Below are 13765 nucleotides of genomic sequence, written 5' to 3' on the forward strand. Positions count from 1 at the left end.
CCAAGCGCAAGGAGCACACATCAACCCAAGCACCCCACCCACCCGCCCCTTCAACCACCATCTGCCCCACCTGTGACAGAGACTGTAGGTCCCGCATTGGACTCATCAGTCACCTGAGAACTCATTTTAATGTGGAAGCAAGTCATCCTCGGTTCCGAGGGACTGCCTAAGAAGAGAAGAAGACTCGCACATGAGCAATGACTACTTGTATGAGGTGCTGGAGTGCAACTGATGCCTGCGTAATTATAATCGGGAAAGAGTCAGTGCCTTCAGGAGAGGAGTGGAGAAAATTGAGGGGGCAAGACAGTAGAATTAACAGAGGCCATGAAGTTATCAGTGACAGCAAGCGGCTGTGTGACGGGTGGCAGGGGGAGAACCGGGAAAGGGCGGGGGGGAAGCTCCGATTGGTGGGATATGAGATTTTGCGGTTTCTTTTGCTAGTAAAATTTTATTTGGGGAGAATTGGATTTTACATGACGGTTTTATATCATTGTGTATGCCTTTATGAGAAACAAACAGGTGTCAATTTTTATTACAAAAAAGACCTCAGAATTTACATTCGGAACCTTATTCAAAGTGGGCAAATGATGGATTTTGGTTTCCTTTTCCACCATAATTTAATTTTTCCCTAATGCGTTTATAAATGTAAGTTTTCTGGTGATTGTTTGTGCTTATCAAGGTGAAGGATTGCAGTGCTGAGGAATGGAACAGTTGTCTGCTTTGGTAGAAATCACTTAATGAAAAAGGTCTGTTTTCCTCCTTAATTGATGACTCACTAATGAAGCAGTGGCAACGTATGACTTTGAAACATGCAAGTTTTGAGAATGCAATTTTGTTAGCAAGTCACGGATTGCAGAGAAATACAGGGGAATCTTCTGATTTCAGTAAATGGGTAATTTCATCCTCACTGTCCGCCCCCCCGCCCCGCACCCCCCCCCCCCCGGTGTCAGCATGAAGCACTTTGAGGCCATTACATCCTGGATTGAATGCAGAGTAAAGCTCACTCTAGTCCACACCATTGAAGGTCACCCCTACTGCATCAGTGTGAATTGCTCACACCAGCCATCCTGATAATTTAACGCAGAAAAGTGCGAAGTGACACATTTTGGTAGGAAAAACGAGGAGAGGCAATATAAACTAAAGGGTACAATTCTAAAGGGGGTGCACGAACAGGGAGACCTGGGGGTATGTGTGCACAAATCGTTGAAGGTGGCAGGGCAGGTTGGGAAAGCGGTTAAAAAAACATACGGGATCCTGGGCTTGATTGGCACCCCATCCACCACCTTAAACATTCACTCCCTCCACCACCGGCGTACTGTGGCTGCAGTGTGGACCATCTACAAGATGCACTGCAGCAACTCGCCAAGCTTCTTCGGCAGCACCTCCCAAACCCACGACCTCTTCCACTTAGAAGGACATGGGCAGCAGGCACATGGGAACGCCACCACCTCCAAGCTCCCCTCCAAGTCACACACCGTCCTGACTTAGAAGTATATCGGCCGCTCCTTCATCGTCGCTGGGTCAAAATCCTGGAACTCCCTACCTAACAGCACTGTGGGAGTACCTTCACCACACGGACTGCAGCGGTTCAAGAAGGCGGCTCACCACCACCTTCTCAAGGGCAACTAGGGATGGGCAATAAATGTTGGCCTTGCCAGCAACGCCCACATCCCATAAATGAATAAAAATAAAAAAATAAATAGAGGCATAGAGTGCAAAAGCAAGGAAGTTATGATGAACCTTTATAAAACACTGGTTCGGCCTCAACTGGAGTATTGGCCTCGATTTTCATTGAGCCGTGGAGTCGGGATTGGAGGTGTGCTGGGGGGTTAAATTCCCGAAATCAGTGGTCCCGCCTCCATGCCAATTTCAAAGGAAGCGGGTACCCGCCCCGCACTGAGACCCGCCTCCCCGAGGCGGGAAGGGATTAGTGCCAATTAACTGCCTGTTAACAGGCAGTTTTTAGCCTAATCCCTATTTTTAAGCTTGAACTGTGGGAATCCCGACGGCTCCAAACCACGCCAAGTTGGAGGAGTCGGTCCGTCGGGTTGAAGGGCTTGGAGGGGTCGAGATGTCGGTGTTCAGGTGAGTGATGTGTGCATGAGTGCAAAGGTAAGTGGGTTTGGTGTGTCTAAAGTGATTAAATAAGTTTTACATACATTTTCTTACCTTTTCAGCCTTCCTTCCTTTAGGTTCGGGGAGTCCCTCATCTCACCGACACAGAAAGCAGAATGGCTGCGATCTGTCAAAAGTGACAGCCTGCAGCTTTCTGTGCAGGAGAGATTTCTAACTGAGTCTGTGGAGAAGGACTCATGTTAGAAGTAAGACTGTCAGTGTTTGACAGCTTCAAACAGCTGTGAAACGCTGATATTTCATCTGTCAAAACGTCTTGACAAATGAAATTTCAGTCTGTGACGTCACCTGTTGCCGGGTGGCCCTTAATTGGCCTGCTGAGCCCGCTGCGCGGGCTCAACAAGGTCAATCAAGTTAAAATCGCGTGGATTGGCCGCATCTCGATGGAGGCGGGACTACAACCCCGAAAGTTGTAGTCCCGCCTCCTTCCCGACTTCTGAATGAAAATCACCCCCATTGTGTCCAATTCTGGGCAGCGCACTTTAGGAAGGATGTGCAGGAAAGATTTACAAGAATGGTTCCAGGGATGAGGGACTTCAGTTACGTGGATAGACTGGAGAAGCTGGGGTTGTTCTTAGAGCAGAGAAGGTTGAGAGGAGATTTGATGGAGTTGTTCAAAATCATGAGAGGTCTAGACAGTGTAGGTAGAGAGAAACTGTTCCCATTGGCAGAAGAAACAAGAACCAGAGGACACAGATTTAAGGTGATTGGCAGAAGAACCAAAGGCGACATGAGGAAAGCTTTTTTACGCAGCGATTGGTTAGGATCTGGAATGCACTGCCTGAAAGGGTGGTGGAGGCAGATTCAGCCATGGCTTTCAAAAGGGAATTGGATAAGTACCTGAAGGAAAAAAAATCTGCAGGGCTACGGGGAAAGGGCGAGGGAGTGGGACGAGCTGAAGTGCTCTTGCAGAGAGCCGGCACGGGCTCGATGGGCTGAATGACCTCCTTCTGTGCTGTAACAATTCTATGATAAGATTCTCAGTTTGATATTAATTTGTGCCTAATTGTGGGCAGTTTAGTGCTTTATTTTTTATGAATTGTGTTAAAACTGCAAAAATCCATAATATAGGAACAGGAGTAGGCCATTCAGCCCCTCGAGCCTGTTCAATTAGATCTGTAGCTTAACTCCAGTTTCCTCTTTGCATCCAGCAGAGAGGAGACTTTCAACCAGTTAGTCTGGCCTGGATTTGAACCCAGAGACATAGAGAACAATATCATAACCCACTCCAATACTCAGACCCTCGAGTCTCATCGTCTCTCTCTCTCCTCCCCCATCCCTTTATTCTTGCCCTGTTTCCATACGTGAGTAGCACGGGGCACTCCAGCCTGCAGGTATAATCTTTCCACCAGTACTGCTGCTTGGCCCAGCTGATCGGTGGGGTGAGGGGGCGGGGTTGGAATATCCCTGACTAATGCTATGACAGCAAATATTTATAGCAGAACCTTCATTATCGGCTATGATCATGGGGATCCCTTTGGTGTTTAATAGAAATTTAACAGATAATCGACAACTCACAAACCTTGGTCTTGTGTGTGATACTTAATACTTTAGGGACAGTGGACACATACAATACAAATAACATTAGGAACATTATGCAGTTGTGTTCACCAAGAGAAGGAGGTGAAAGAAACATAATGAAAGAAACAGTGGGTGTGCAATGATGCAATGTTCTTTTGATCTGCCAAAAATTCTGATGAATGATCAGGAAGGCAGATAATTGGAGTGGGGATTATGGAGGTTCCACTGAACATTCTTTACGTGGTGTATTAAAGTATGCTGAACTGCAGAGTGAATTACATATCATTTTTTAAGTGCTGCGGTTTACTGTAAGTACAAACTATTTGTGTGTAGGTGAACATATTTGATTGATCAATAGAAATTTTTTTTTTTAATTTAATCAATTTCTTGCTACGGGTTTACGGTATATGATAATGCAATAGTTTACTTTGACAATTTGTCCATAACGGAGTTAAAACCTGGAAATTAATGTAACATTTTATTCTTGCAGCAGTTTCAAGTGGTGCCAATTCATCGGGCCCAGGAATTTCAACGAGCTTACTACGTTGTTATTTTCAACGGCAAAATAGATTACATGGCTCCAGACATCCTGGCTTTCAAACAACATTACCAGTTATCCTGGGGACACATCCTTTCCTTCTTGGAATATCTTGAGAAGAAGCTAAGAGACTACGATGTGCCAGTTGCCATTGTAGAAGGCCAGAAGTTGGCAAAGCTCTCGGTGGTCTTTGAGCTTAATGCGTGGCCCACGTGGGAGGACCTGCTTCCTGCATTGAAAAATAAAGACATAGTAGAAGAGATCATAAAGCGTCCAGGACAGCAGTACAAGGGGCCAGATGGCATTGAAATAGCAGCCACAAAAATCCAAGCTCTGTGGAGGCAGTACCGGGACAGGACCCAGTACCTCATATCTTGTCGCCAGAAGTGGGCAGCAGGTGTTATTACCATCTCCTGGCTCATGCGTGCTCAAATGGCGCGGGTGAAGAAGACCCTAAAGCAGTCACGTCACAGACACCTGGAGAATTTTCGCAGCAGGGCCAAGGTGTGTGGAGCTGCCAGCTGTTCTGCCAGCCCTCACTCTCCAAATATCTCCGCCTGAGTGCTCCTGTAAAGCTGTTCCCACATTGCCTTTCCCTGCACTTGTCTGAGAATCATATTTCATCCATCATCAGAGATGCAGCCGTTGAGGCTGCAAAGTCTGTCACTGATTTTTTTTTTGCCTGAAAGAATGGCTCTGCCTTTTCACCACTTTTCCTCTGAACATTTACACTGTCAGGAATATCAATTTAAAAAGTTTCCTGCCGGCACTCAATATATGGCACTCTGAATTTGTTTGAAAAGCTCCTTCTCCAACTACAGCACACTCAGTACTTTATCGTACTGTATTTACTTTTTGCAGACAAGTGTGTTAATTAATGCTTACTTCACTTATGTTTAGTTTCTTTTTAATTCATATTCCATTAATTAAGCAAAGCACACTCCACAATCTCTCTGCTTGGAATACTACTAGTGCATCATGTAGCGCTAATTAAATTAATTGGGGAAGATGTTTTAAGTATGTAATTAAATCAATTAATATAATTTATGCCTGGCTTGGTCTGACTGACTAAAGTGGAGCAGCTGAAGTTTAACTTGATGAATCTATTACAGCTTCTGTCACTGATCAATGCTCTTCTTGATTCCTAGCATCTGGCAGCCAACTGGAATCGCATCAAGGCCTCCAGGAGAACTATTATCCACATCCCATCATTAGGTATTGCACTTTTTTTTTTGCCTGCAGATTCATCCACAACCTCTATTACCCACCACATTATAGGTCCTTGATTGAGTTCAGGAAGCCCCCTTGTTTTGTTTCAAATTGGTCTCGGTAGGAAGATGTTCTTCAGATGATGAGAGTAATAACACAAGCCCTTGCTCAAAACAGCATTTAATTTCAGGATTAAGCAAATAAAGTCATTACATGGGCCCTACTCGGATGAGAGGTGATTTGCTGTAATTCACTTTCATTTGTATGAAATGGAAGCTGAAAGGCTGTGCTGAAATAGCAGATAATGTTTTCCATCTATCTTTAATGATATGAGAATTCGGGCGCTTGCTTGTTGTCGTGTTAAATCAATAAGTGGGGACTCTTGCTATATGTTGGGTTTAATCAAATGTGCAGTCAAAATGATAAGCTACATTGTCTGGAATTATTTAGTTCTAATTACTGTCAGATGGGAATCTTTATTTGCACTTAAGGCAAGGGGGATCTGCCGCTGACAAAAGGAATGCTGTGCCACGCTAAATAATTAAGAAGCTGAATAGTGGGCTCTGTGCTTAAATAATCTGCAGCTTTGAGTAAATTAGCACGAGCCCAGCAAATTAATTACTTTTTATTAATTCAGCGAATGAAAAATGTTTAGATTGAACAAACATTCATTGCCTATTTTTATGGGGTCTTTTGGTTTTGTGTTTCCTAGGGCATGCCCAGCCGTTGCGATCTTCTGTGCCCGATATAGATACTCAGCAGAACCTACAGATGGGAAGGTTATGTGACATCAGGGGTGAGTGCTGTCATTGCCCAGTGTTCGTAAAGATAGTTTTGACTAATTACTGCTACATTCAAGGACAAGGTAACTTTATGGCTGTGACTTCTTCACTCCCTGGGCCGGCACACTGCTAACCAGTGGTGCTGTCTGTACTTTAATATGCTCTGTTAATGTCACAGCAAAGAGATATGTAAAGCTCAACTGTCCCGAGGGATGAAAAAATACTGGAAATGGGAAATAAATACAGCGTAACAGTGGGAAACAGACAGCAAACCCATCAGCATCCGAGATCAAAAACAGGTTAACATTTCTGGTGCAGATTCTGCATGCTGTGTGCTTACAGCATTTTTTGTTTTATTTTTGACTTCCCAATGTAGTTTATGGCGCTATATATATAACAAACATATGTGCATGCAGTTGTATTGTATTTCTCAGACACTGTGATGCTGTGATCAAGTAAAAGTCTGTTGTAAATTATACAATAATTCTAATGCTGGTCCATATGGAAAATTGGCAGAAGGCAGAGACTGCAGAGAAATCTTCTTAATGGACTCTTGGGCTTTATAATCTGTGTTTCTGAATTGATATGTGCCTTATCATTCAAAGCTCTTTACTAAATTGTGGCTGTGCACACTTGCAATCATGATGATCATGATTTCTGTGAGATGAGACTATTTAATAACTAGACACATGTTGTAAGTATAAAATCATAATTTTAAACTGGGAAATACAATATTGTGGATGGTTCAATGTAGAACTAAGGGGGCGATTTTGCCAGCCCTGGGGAGGCGGGTATAGAGGCAGGACTGCTGGGAAAATGGCAGAATCTGGGAGCAGGTACCCATCCCGCCTCCATGCCATCTTCCCAGGAGGCGGGTATCCGACCCGCGCCGGGTCCCGTCTCCTCGAGGCGGGAAGGGGATTAGTGCCAATTAACTGCCTGTTAACAGGTAGTTAACAGGCAGTTTTTGGCTAATCCCTATTTTGAGTCCTGAAGTGTGGGCTTCCCGACGGCTCCGAACCTCGCCAGGGTCAGCGAGGCGAGGGTCGGAGGGGCCGAAATGTCCGGTGTGCAGGTGAGTGATGAGTGCAAGTGCAGAGAGGTAAGTGTGTGAGGCGAGTATAAAGTGTTTTAATAAGTTTACTTACCTTTGCTTCTTCCTCCAGGCTTTATCCCTTTAGGCTGTGGAGCTGCCTCATCTCCACGACAGAGATGACAGAATGGCTGCTGCATTCTCTGATGCAACAGCCATCTGATTTCTGCTCAGGAAAGAGGTTTGGTGAGTCTTGAGTACAAGGACTCACCAAAGAACAGAGATTCAGTGTTTGACAGCTTCTCAAAACTGTCAAACGATGACAATTCATCTGTCAAAAATTTTTGACAGATGAAACGTCATACGCTGATGTTCTCTGTCACCAGCTTTCCCTTAATTGGCCTGATAAGCCGGCTGGGCAAGCTTAACGAGGCCAATCAAGGGAAAATAGCGAGGGTTGGCCGGACGTCGATGGAGGCGGGACTAAAACCCAACAAGCAGCTGTCCCGCCTCCATCATGTCCCCATTGATAAAATCACCCCCTATGTGTCAGCCTTGTCTCAGTGGCAGCACTCTCATCTGAGTCAGAGGATCATGGGTTCAAGCCCCACTCCAGAGACTGGAACATGTAATCTAGGCTGTCACTTCAGCACTGAGGCACTGCTGCACAGTCTGAGGTGCCGTCTTTTAAGAAATAGGAGCAGGAGTAGGCCATTAGGCTCCTCGAGCCTGCTCCGCCATTCAGTAAGATCATGGCCAATCTTCTACCTCAACTCCACTTTCCTGCACTATCTCCATATCCTTTGATTCCCTTAATATCCAAAAATCTATCGAACTCTGTCTTGAATATACTCAATGACTGAGCCTCCACAGCCCTCTGGGGTAGAGAATTCCAAAGATTCACCACCCTCTGAGTGAAGAAATTTCTCCTCATTTCAGTCCTAAATGGGCGACCCCTTATTCTGAGACTGTGACCCCCTGGTTCTAGACTCCCCAGCCAGGGGAAACATCCTCCCTGCATCTACCCTGTCGAGCCCTGTAAGAATTTTGTATGTTTCAATGAGATCACCTCTCATTCTTCTAAACTCTAGAGAATATAGGTCGAGTCCAATCAATCTCTCCTCATAGGACAATCCCCCCATCCCAGGAACCAGTCCGGTGAACCTTCATTGCACTCCCTCTATGGCAAGTATATCCTTCCTTAGGTAAAGAGACCAAAACTGTACACAATACTCCGGGTGTGGTCTCACCAGGGCCCTATATAATTGCAGTAAGATGTCTTTACTCTTGTACTCAAATTCTCTTGTAATAAAGGCCAACATACCATTTGCTTTCCTAATTGCTTGCTGTACCTGCATGTTAACTTTCAGTGATTCGTGTACAAGGACACCCAGGTCCCTCTGAACACCAACATTTCCCAATCTCTCACCATTTAAAAAATACTCTGCTCTTCTATTTTTCCTACCAAAGTGGATAACTTCACATTTCTCCACATTATATTCCATTTGCCATGTTCTTGCCCACTCACTTAGCCTGTCTATATCTCCTTGAAGCCTCCTTGCATCCTCCTCACAACTTACATTCCCACCCAGCTTTGAATCATCAGCAAACTTGGGTATATTACATTTGGTCCCCTCATCCAAATCATTGATACAGATTGTGACTAACTGAGGCCCAAGCACTGATCCTTGCGGTACCCCACTAGTTATAGCCTGCCAACCCGAAAATGACCGGATATGAGACACTAAACCGAGGCCCCATCTGCCCTCACACAACCCAATAGGAAACCACAGCCAGAATATCCTCCGTTCAGCTCCTGGACTGATCTCCTCCAGGCAGAGGTTGGGCGCTATGATTGGCCTCGACCCCGGACGAGGAAGGGGAAAAGCCATTGTAGGATACCTACCTTGATTGTTGACCAGTGACCTCTGCTGGAAAATATGTATGTGGGTTCCAATTGGGCGAGAACAGGAGCAAATTGGGCTTGCATGTGATACTCAATGTTTAGGAGAAAGGCCATTTGATTTTCCTTAAGAACTAAAACAATAACCAGGGGGCATAGATTTTAAGTAATTGGTAGAAGGATTAGAGGGGAGTTGAGGAGAACTTTTTCCACCCAGAGGGTGGTGGTGGTCCGGAGCTCACTGCCTGAAAGGGTGGTAGAAGCAGAAACCCTCATCTCATTTGAAAAGTACTTGAATATGTCCGTGAAGTGCCGTAACCTAAAAGGCTGTGGACCAAGAGCTGGAAAGTGGGATTAGGCTGGATAGCTCTTTTTCGGCCGGCACAGACGCAATGGGCTGAATGGCCTCCTTCAATGCCGTAAATTTCTATGATTCTATGAAAAGGGTGCACTCCATAATGTGAGGCTGATGGCCTCTGCATTTCTATGTGCTGATGAAATTGACCAGAAACACATTAAAAGTACCTTTGTTAATATTTATTAAGTGGTGTGAAATGGTACTATTGAGTTAAAATCACCAAATCAGTGCTGCAATGTACTGAAAAGCAATAGAGAATTTGGCCTGTGATTTTTAATTTCTTTATAATTTACTTTTCACACTAACAATTTAGAATGTAAAATTGTTGAGGTTATAAAAGGAAGAAAAATTCTCATTCCATAGCACTTACGTGAAAATGATTTTGTCTTCAAAACAGCCACACTGCACAAATTGATTCCCTGGTTCAAAACTCAGTCCTTTTCATGATATGCCAACTGTAGTGACCTGCATTAACTGTGCAAAAGCACCAAAAGAGCAGATTTTTTTTTAAAGTATAGTTGTATTTGTGATGCAGTTCCTTGGAATTAAATTACTTTTTTAAAAAAATATACTTTCTATTTGAGGTTTCTCATTTTCAGAAAAATACGCAGAATCACATGAATAACAATGAGATTAGTGCTTGTGGTAACAATAACAAGGGTGCAGTGTGAGGAGGGAATCGCAACAGTGATGGATCAAAAATACCTGCATCGGATGAATCAAGTCCCTGCAAGAGATTAACCTGTCACATACAGTGAGGAGGCTGCAGAAGCCAAATTGACCACTAGAATGAGGCTCGACAGGGGGAGTTAAGAATCACCTCCACCTCCTGCCAGCAAGATTTTCCAAGGCACAGCAAGACCAACCATGAGGGAAAGCAATTATTGCAATCACTTTTACCGAGTTTTTTTAGGGTCTAGCATAATGATTGACCTAATGTTCTAAATGTCTTGTCTGATATTAAATGAAGTGGCTCTTTGTTGGGAAAGAATGCACGTAATTTATTTAATAAAAATGTCTTGTCGTATAATCATAGGCAGTGACGGCATAGGTAGTATATCCCGTAATAACTCATGAAACAGACTGCTGTCCTCATTAAATATCGGTTCAGTACCTAACAACCCATTGCTCCTGTGATAAGTAGTTAGAGGCGGACAGATTTAGGGCTTAAGTTTCTAGGTTCTGGAATTTACTGAAATGTTTTTTATGAGGAAGAAGGCAGGTCTTGATACATATATACAATCTTCCATGGTGGTGCACATAGGGGCCGAGAGGGGGGTCAGCGGGCGCGATTGGTGGCGGGTCGGGTGGGAAAGTGTTTGTTTTCCCCAGCGGGTCGGGATCCTGCTGTGAACCCGCCGCCATGCGCCTTTCTCCGATGTCAGGTCTGTCAGCGCTGAGCAGACCCAACACGCAGCGTCGGGGGACCCAATTCAGGTAATTATGACCTTGTTTAGAGATCATTAAGAATACATTTGAGCTCACTTTTTGATTTTACATGCTTGCCCATGGGGCCCTCGCTGCTTGGGGATCAGGAGAATGACGTCACCACGTTCTTCCCGCCGTTGGGGCATCACGTGACTAACGGCATGACGTCATCACGTGCTGTAAAGGTAACTGGCATTGTACAGTCAAACAGTGTAATTAAAGGTACAGGCACAGACAGTAACTACATTGCTGTTAAAAGAATTATGTACAACCGCTCTGAGTCCTTTGGTGGCTCTGCCACATGCGCCCCCCCAGAATTGTTTTTAACAGAAAAGGCGAGGCAAGGAGGAGGCCTGATGAGCCTGTCCGATCGACTTCGATACCCTGGTAGAGGAAGCTGACGACCGGTGGACGTGTTGGCAGACGGTGGCAGCTGAGCAGGCACGGCGAGCGCAGGCGGGATGTCAGGCGGCTTTGGTTGATCAGGTGCGGCGGTCACGGGCGGTCGGCCACATTTGGGTGGTTGAGTGACTACGACAGGGTGATCCAGGTCCAGGTGAGCCGGCTTCAAGCGGTCCACTGAGATGTGATCTGGTTTCCCTCCGACGTTGACCAAAAAGGATTTGTCACCCGGTTCGATGACGCGGAAAGGACCAGTGTAAGGAGGCTTGAGCGGATCCCGGTGAGCGTCGTGTCGGATGAATACATACTCCGCAGTCTTCAGTCCCAGTGGCACATAAGAGGTCTGCAAACCGTGATTGGACGTAGGGATCGGGGCAAAGCATCTGGCCGCTTCTTGGTGGCGAACGAGTGCCGGGAGGCGGACCATGGCTCTGTGGGCAAAGGGAAGAAATCTCCTAGTACCCGGAGCGGCTGGCCATAGACGAGTTCAGCTGAAGACGATTGTAGATCATCTTTGGGCGCCGTACGGAGACCCAACAGGACCCATGGGAGTCTGTCCACCCATCCTGCGCCTTGAAGACTGGCCCGCAGAGAGGCTTTAAGCGACCTGTGGAATCGCTCGCAAAGGCCGTTTGCCTGAGGATGGTAGGCGGTGGTGCGATGAAGCTTGGTACCGAGCCCCTGAGCCACAGCATTCCAAAGATGCGAGGAAAACTGCGGCCCGCGGTCAGAGGAAATGTCCGCTGGTACTCCGAAACGGGCGACCCAACAGGAGATGAAAGCTCTAGCGATGCCTGCCGACGTGGTGGAAACCAAAGGAATTGCCTCTGGCCACCTAGTGGTGCGGTCCACTATGGTAAGGAGATGAGTATAACCCTGAGAAGGCGGAAGCAGCCCCACGAGGTCCACATGCACATGGTCGAAACGACGCTCTGGAACAGTGAACGCAGCTACTGGAGCCTTGACATGACACTGGACTTTGGCCTTCTGGCACACGACGCAGGTATTAGCCCAGTCACGGACATCGATGTACATCCCCTTCCAGACGAACTTGGCTGACATAAGCCGTTGCAAAGCCTTCATCCCTGGGTGCGACAACCCGTGTATGGCATCAAAAACCTTCCGGCGCCATTCGACTGGCACTGTGGGACGAGGGACTCCCATGGAAACGTTGCAAAGGAGCGTGGCACCTGCGTCCTGGAAGACGACGTCGGTCGCTTGGAAGCTGGAGGGAACGGTTCGATATGATTGGACCTCCGAATCCGAAACCTGATCTTTCGCCATGAGGGCGTAGTCGATCCCCAGGTGCACCGTGTGGACCGTCGCACGGGAGAGGCAATCTGCCACCAGGTTGTCCTTACCAGACACATGTTGAATGTCCGTAGTAAATTCGGAAATGAACGTCAAGTGACGTTGTTGATGAGCGGACCACGGTTCGGTTGTCTTGGCCATGGCGAACGTAAGGGGTTTGTGGTCGACAAAAGCCGTGAAGAGGCGCCCCTCCAATAAAAACCGGAAACGGCGAATGGTGAGGAAAAGGGCCAGTAGTTCCCTATCGAAGGTGCTGTACTTTTTCTCATTTGTTCGCAATTGACGGCTGAAAAATGCCAGCGGTTGCCACGTGCCGTTGACCCATTGCTCTTGCACCGCACCAATGGCGTAGTCTGACGCGTCGGTGGTAAGGGCGATAATAGCACCTGGAAGTGGGTGTGCCAGCATGGTTGCGTTGGCCAAAGCATTCTTGGTGTCGCCGAATGCCTGGATCATTTCAGCTGTCCAGTTGATTGGGTCTTTACCGGACTTGCCCTTGAGGGCCCCGAACAAAGGTTGCATGAGTTGAGCCGCCTTGGGGACGAAACGGTGGTAGAAGTTGACCATCCCCAGGAACTCCTGCAAGGCCTTGACTGTGGACGGCTGCGGGAAAGAAGTAACCGCCTCAACCTTCGTCGCCAAAGGGATGGCGCCGTCCGATGTTATGCGGTGTCCCAGGAAGTCGATTTGTTGTAGGCCGAACTGGCACTTGGCCAGGTTGATGATTAGCCCGTGCTGGCTGAGGCGCGTAAAGAGGGAACGCAAATGGGAGATGTGCTCCTCCTTGCTGGCACTGGCGATGAGTATGTCGTCCAGGTAGACGAAAAGGAAACGCAGGTCCCGTAGAACGGAGTCCATTAAACGCTGGAACGCCTGTGCTGCGTTCTTTAAGCCAAACGGCATCCGCAGGAACTCAAAGAGGCCAAAAGGGGTGATGACCGCGGTTTTCGGGACGTCTTGTGGGTGCACTGGAACCTGGTGATATCCACAGACGAGGTCGACTTCAGAGAAGATAGTATTTCCTGCCAAGTGGGCCGAGAAGTCCTGGATATGCGGGATCGGGTACCGATCCGAAGTGGTGGCGTTGTTGAGGCGTCGGTAGTCACCGCATGGCCGCCAGCCGCCGCCTGGTTTCGGCACGATGTGG

At 46.9% G+C, this 13765-nt stretch overlaps 1 protein-coding gene and 1 long non-coding RNA gene across 3 annotated transcripts in view; one reads left to right on the top strand and one right to left on the bottom strand.

Annotated features, from left to right (window-relative positions):
• Nucleotides 1–13765, top strand: part of iqch (IQ motif containing H) — a 178074-nt gene that overhangs the window by 47107 nt on the left and 117202 nt on the right. For both annotated transcript variants that reach the window (XM_085968436.1, XM_085968437.1), the window contains 3 exons: nt 4145–4696; nt 5341–5407; nt 6114–6197. In XM_085968436.1, coding sequence (XP_085824562.1) covers nt 4145–4696; nt 5341–5407; nt 6114–6197 — 703 coding nt within the window. The remainder of the gene's footprint in view (nt 1–4144; nt 4697–5340; nt 5408–6113; nt 6198–13765) is intronic.
• On the bottom strand, nt 4333–11141 carry LOC147099943 (uncharacterized). Its single transcript, XR_015073771.1, has 3 exons — nt 10963–11141; nt 9848–9951; nt 4333–4421 (listed from the first exon to the last, which is right to left on the bottom strand). It is a non-coding gene; the product is annotated as an uncharacterized LOC147099943 (long non-coding RNA).

This window comes from Somniosus microcephalus, chromosome 27 (genome assembly GCF_052327205.1).
Source record: "Somniosus microcephalus isolate GS21.2 chromosome 27, FLI_Smic_1.0, whole genome shotgun sequence".
Lineage (NCBI taxonomy): Eukaryota > Metazoa > Chordata > Chondrichthyes > Squaliformes > Somniosidae > Somniosus > Somniosus microcephalus.